This window comes from Lepisosteus oculatus, chromosome 20, assembly GCF_040954835.1.
Source record: "Lepisosteus oculatus isolate fLepOcu1 chromosome 20, fLepOcu1.hap2, whole genome shotgun sequence".
NCBI lineage: Eukaryota > Metazoa > Chordata > Actinopteri > Semionotiformes > Lepisosteidae > Lepisosteus > Lepisosteus oculatus.
This window is the reverse complement of record NC_090715.1, coordinates 7,137,228-7,143,227: the sequence shown is the minus strand read 5'-3', so window position 1 is coordinate 7,143,227 and position 6,000 is coordinate 7,137,228. Positions and strand designations below refer to the sequence as shown.

The 6,000-nt window shown below is 36.5% G+C and overlaps 1 protein-coding gene across 3 annotated transcripts in view; it reads right to left on the bottom strand.

Annotated features, from left to right (window-relative positions):
* Nucleotides 1-716: 716 nt before the first annotated feature.
* Nucleotides 717-6,000, bottom strand: part of adamts18 (ADAM metallopeptidase with thrombospondin type 1 motif, 18) — a 52,535-nt gene continuing 47,251 nt past the window's right edge. For all 3 annotated transcript variants that reach the window (XM_006641373.3, XM_015368357.2, XM_069181292.1), the window contains exons 19-23: nt 5,749-5,953; nt 3,935-4,129; nt 3,378-3,608; nt 3,057-3,204; nt 717-2,756 (exon numbers count right to left, since the gene is read on the bottom strand). In XM_006641373.3, the coding sequence (XP_006641436.2) occupies nt 2,638-2,756; nt 3,057-3,204; nt 3,378-3,608; nt 3,935-4,129; nt 5,749-5,953 (898 nt within the window). In that variant the 3' untranslated portion in view covers nt 717-2,637. The remainder of the gene's footprint in view (nt 2,757-3,056; nt 3,205-3,377; nt 3,609-3,934; nt 4,130-5,748; nt 5,954-6,000) is intronic.

Here is a 6,000-nt window from a genome sequence, read left to right as displayed (position 1 = left end):
TAACATTTACCCTTAAAAGTCTTAATTCAATCACCCACGTTTTGAATAAAATATTAAGTTAAAAGAGGTACTGTATATGCATCATTTTGCAGTTTCGCAGAATGGGACATGATAAGAAGGGTCTGAATATGTTTGCAAGGCTTTGTTATTTATATTTTGTAACTGAAGAATTTTGTAATTGATGACTGTATGTATTTCTGGTTTGTGTAAGTTGTTGTGATAACAGAAAAAGACTAAAGTGGCGAATTAAAAAAAAGGTAAGTTTTACATGTCTAAGAACATATGAATAATTCAAGGCTTTAAGATTTTTAGTATGTTTTAGACATTTTATAATTTGTTAAATTCTATGAGCTGCAGCACATGAACGTTATTAAAAAAATGATTTTAAAAGTTACACACCACCTCAATATCAGTAGGGAGAGTCAAGTGTGTATATAGATGATGTACAGGGGACACAGAGGCAATAAAAATAGAGCTACTCGACATTCAGTGATCATATTATGAAAGCTGATCCTCCTAGTTAATGCAAAGCAATTATAAATGGCACTGCATGCATGACATGAGATATAAATTGCACAAAACATTAAGAACAAAATCATAGGAACATCACAGGACACAATTACTTTACTTCTCCAGCCCCCACTATAAACCCAAGAAAGTCTTTGGAAATACATTTCTATTTATAATTGAGTATGTCAGTAATGCTTCTCTAGGGGTAAATTTAAGCTTTTATTAAGTACAAAGAGAGCTTCTATATCAGGCAGTGCACATATTGAATAAAGCAAGAAAAACAGATTACAACACATTATCAGTCACCTCAAGCAAGGCACAGGAAATAGAGCAAGACTGAATGATGTGAGAAATGTTGAAATATTATTTTATTATAAAACTTTAAAAATATTTAAATATTATACTTATATTGTGCTATTTTACATTATTAGGACACTATTACCCATGAAATATGGTACTGCATGTACACCCCCCCACAGGCAATTAATCCTCGAAGAGCCTTTGAACACATTAATAAATTATTGTTTTTTTCTCTCTTTACAATCACAAGGGGATAAAAAACAATATACAACACACAATTATCTCACAATGACAAAGTCTACAAAACAAGGGGAAAAAATCCAAGATTGAGCAGATCGTCTGCTTTCAATTCTTGTTCCCCCTTGGAAAAAATGAAGATTAATTTGGCTGAAGAAAGAGATACTACTGTTTTTAACTACTTGTTGTAAGACTGTAGTGCTGTGCTGGCTCATATTCTTTTACATTGTGATCTTTATAGCAACCCAAGCCCAGCTCACCAGTAAATGAAGCTGTGGTATTGGGTGGAATAGAAGGTACAGTATATGGCCATTAAGGAGACTCCCCAGAAAATTACAGTTGGATACAGTTGCTGGTTTGGAATGTCCTTGGAGTCTGCTTTTTCCTATCTCACTCCCTCTCCAAATTTGTGTGGGTTGAAAAAAATCTAACATTCAAAACTAGGCAAAGCTTGAGCCCTGATTTCTTTCTTAGTGAAATTAGAAATTCCTCCTGAGTTGGTTTATACTGTACCTTTTGTGCAGGTGTGGTAAGGTTGTAACTCAAGTAGCATCTATCCTTTTGCTAGGGAATCTAGGGTTGTGCAGAACAAATGGATGGTATTCCAAAAGCTGAACACAAACGATAAATTGAGGGTGTTCTAGGTCCCAGGTTATGATGGATGGTTGTGTTGCTTTATGTACCTGAACTTAATGTTTATCATAATAATCCAGTCAGCCAGAACATGTATCAGCACTAAAAAATGTATCGGTGAATTATTGCAGGAAAAAAGACAAAGTGGAACTGCACTACACGAATACCACTTCTCTTTCATTCTATCATATTGTGTATTTGTATTTAAATGCATACATTTTTTTCTTCAAAATGTTTTGTAATACCCCTTGCTATTAACAAATCAAGCACCAGCAATGAATTAAGTGGAAATAAATCCACTTCTGCTTTGTAAACAATCAATTTTGAAAAATTGAATTAAGGTAACAATTTGTTGAAAAACGTCTATGTAAAAAACACACAAGTTAAAAACACACAAGTATTCCAAGAGATACTATTTGGTATCTAATGTGAAATGGTACACCAAGTATTTACATGCAAAATGTAATAAAGAAAAATGGTTGACTGGATTATAAACATGTACAGTATTATTGTCTCTTTAAAGTTGTCAGAATGGCTTTAAACCAATATTTCCCCTGTTAAGTTGTAATTCACACCACAGTGTATTTACATTATACGAGGGATATACTCTACCATACATCATTTCCAGGTCTGAAAATCAGGTGACTAATGATGTTTAATCTAAAATTAAGGAAGAAAATTGTTTGGCATTTTACATTTAAGACTACATCCCATTGGGAAACATAATTTTTATGTGGTTCCTACTTTGCAGTCATCAAGTACTTCAGGACAAACTACTGTATGTGCTTCAGTTTATTCTGAACTGTGTTCCCAAATCTAATTTGGACCTTCAAATGTCCTCCACAACTCTCCTTCTTTATACGGGTGCTTTCTTTTTTCCCATAATTCCACAGTAAATAAAAATTGGACTTGGAAACAGTACTCTTTGTAACAGTACTGTAAATCACAAACACAAAGCTACCGCTGTTTTCTGGAACATGACTTGCAGCACTGCTGTCCATAGAACTTGTGATTGCAGACTCCATGCTGGGGTACCAAATGACACCAGCTGAAGAAGTCCACACAAGTCAAATCATCTGAGAAAACAAAAAAAAAAGGTTTTAGATGTTTCTTAAAATCTTTTTATGTTATTTAAAGCAGTTATGTTTTTATTTAAACTAAATTCGAATAACTGTGTCAGCAGTTACCCACAGTTGTCCTCACAGTAACCCATCTGTTTTAGACAAAAAAACATTTTTAGGCTTTCCTTTAGAAAACCGCATCCCGTTTTGAAGCTGTTACCTAAAGTTGTTATATGTCATTTTAAAATCAGCAGACATTTAAAAGGAAATCAATTCCTGTATACATAAGAACCCTATTTTCAATAAAGCCCCTACCTTTGTGGGCAGGTGCAGGGCAGAAATGCGTGTTGCAAGCCCTGGAGGTGATGGGTCTTTGATGGGGCAGACAACCCGCTGCTGGTCTTCCTTGTCGGAGACACTGGATACTACGTGTCTGCACCCCCCCTCCACAGGAGACTGAACACTGTGTATGAGCACAGATGGTTCAGACTTAATACTACCACAACATACGCCAGCAGCATGCGATTCACTTCTCACAGACATACTGAGGTCTTTTGGCACGGACATTTACAAGAGGCAAGCTTAAAAATATGAAAAAAGTCTCAGTGGACTCCAGATAGCAGCTTAATGTCATACCTGTTGCCAAGGGGAAGAATACCATCCTGACACCACAGCACCAGCAATTCCCCCAGAATGAGGTCTTGGCTCTGGGCAGGTGCCTTTGTTACAGGCTTGCTGCAGCTCCACAATGGGTTTCTTTAAATTCCGACATCTTCTTTGAGGGAATACAGTGTATGTACCTTGAAGGTCTTTTTCACTGCACCTCAGTTCTCTGTTCTGTATACCTAATCCACATGACGCAGAGCACTGATATAAATGAAAGCAGGACATCAAAGTGTTATTTATGATACTTGTAACATAAAACCCTATTTTCATTGAAGCAAAAACCACTGTAGCTCACATTAGGATTGCTTGGGTAAAAAAAAATCCTAACTTGTTCTCCGAAATAGCAATTTCAACTCTAGGCTAGTTCTTCAGCATAAATTAACATTTAAGTCTTTAACTTAAAATTTGTTGGAATACAATTTCAGATCTGATCATTTAAAACTTCCACAGCTAGTTTTTATTTTTTCTGTTATTTTTCAGTATTTAACTTGATGATTTGGGGGTGTCTATCATTTTTGTGGCAGTACCTCGCTCCATGGTGATGTCACCCACTGTAGCCTGTCATTCTTGGGGCACCTCCTCAGAACACAAGTCTCCTGGGACTTTGGCTTTTCATGTAGCTTACACATGGTGTCTGGCAGGATGAGAGGTTTGGCTGATGGATCTGTGCTCCTGCAGTAAACGTTGCGCTTCTTAAGTCCTCTCCCGCAGGTCTTGGAACACTATAAAAACACAGACCCAGTTCCCCTCAACTCTTTTTGAACTAAGAGTGCCTTGTAAATTAAAAACACAAGAGAAAAACATATAGCTGGGCAATCTTTTTGTCAGTATTGACTGACATTTACTTTTGAAACAATTTTTTTCCAACAAGCAGGACTTTTTTGGCAAAATGCAATACTTTTTTATTCTCAATTGCTACACCTGGTATAGATCTGCATTTCTTAGAAACTTCGATGCGACACATTTTTTAATGAACTCCTGGAAATGGAATGTGTCAGAATTACAGATTTACCCATTTTTCCACTATTTTTTTTTCATTTCTGGCCTTCTCTCATATAAGGGAGGACAGGGCACAGTTCCTTTTCCAGCTGTTCCTTTCAGCGATTAATAGTACAAGACAATTTTGTTTTCTGTTTTAGCATTGTATTTGCTTTCTACGGAATTTGCAGTTGCTGAGGATGTGTGTGAAGATGTGCCTGTAAATTGGGAAAAATGCACAATGAAAAAAGATCTGAAAAACAAGTATAGGAAGGAAGGCAGACACTGTAGGTAGGCAGGCATGTACAGTAGGGTTTTAGACATAAGTTTTACACAGAAAGGTAAAAGCTCAGATTTCCCAGAACATTTGTAAATATTTACTGCAAAGATATTTGTTTTCAGTTTCATGAACTGGTGCTGGTGATACTTAAAATGACTAATTAAAAACATGTTGCTTAGAAAGAATTTCAGCCACACACTGTATAGTACAGTATGTCATGCTCTTTCATATCACTTTTTTTTCTCAAACTAATACAGCTGCCATTGGCTGGACATTCAAGTATTTAAAGCCAACTGTTAAGTCATGTTTTTTTGAGAGCATATGTCTTTGGCTGCTGACAGATGAACCTTATAAACTATCCAAATGGAGATCCCTGTCACCAGTGATGAAGATTAATAGCTCTGTCACACTGTGGAGGGCCTCACAAGACTCATATTGGGGAGTTATGGTATAAATCTAGAAAACAAAGAAGACATTTTCTAAAAATATACCATTGCTGAAACTCATACTATAAAATGAACACAATGGTAGTGTTTCCTGGAATGTAGTGTCTTCATTAGTCACTCAGCATCTGAGATCCATTACATTCCCAGAAGCTCAAGTTATAAAGTACAAGTTTTTATTTCACGCATTCATAAATTAAAGCCATTTGAAAAAAATGTTTGATTCTGAATCACAACACTGTTATGGTATTTTCTACATTCAAAATAACAGATTCTAAAACGCATATTTTCTGGGCTATAAATGCATGTGCTGTTTATGAACTGAAGTTTGATTAGTTGTTTTTCTATTTCATTTAAATACAAGTAAAAATTAAGCATGGCTGATCTTGACATTCTGCATGCATCCTCCAGATGGCAGTCCAACTGTTCTTAGGTTATGTCATCCCAGCAGTATTCAGCATGCTTGTTTTAAAAGTACTTCTACCCAATCAATATTTCTAATAGCCATAATTTAATTTATACTGTCCTTCACCTACACAATTTCTGATAATGTGCTTGAACCCAGTAACGTTGAATACAAAAGGCCAATGATAAAATCAGAAATGCAGAAAAGGGAAAGAATACATAGCACAATGTCTACCTGTGTCCAGGCCCCTGTATTCCACTCGGGTTGGCAGGCCTGAGTGTTACAAGCCTGTATTTGCGCTGGGGTCTTAACAGGACATAGTGAGTGCACCACCACCTCCTCTCGTTGGAAAGTAACTTTGCGGAGACACTGGACGGGTCGAAACTGCTCTCCACCTCCACAGGTCCTGCTGCACTCACCCCAGTCCCCTGTGGACCAGCTGAATGGACATGCAATATTTCATTATGTCTCACAGGACAAAGTAAA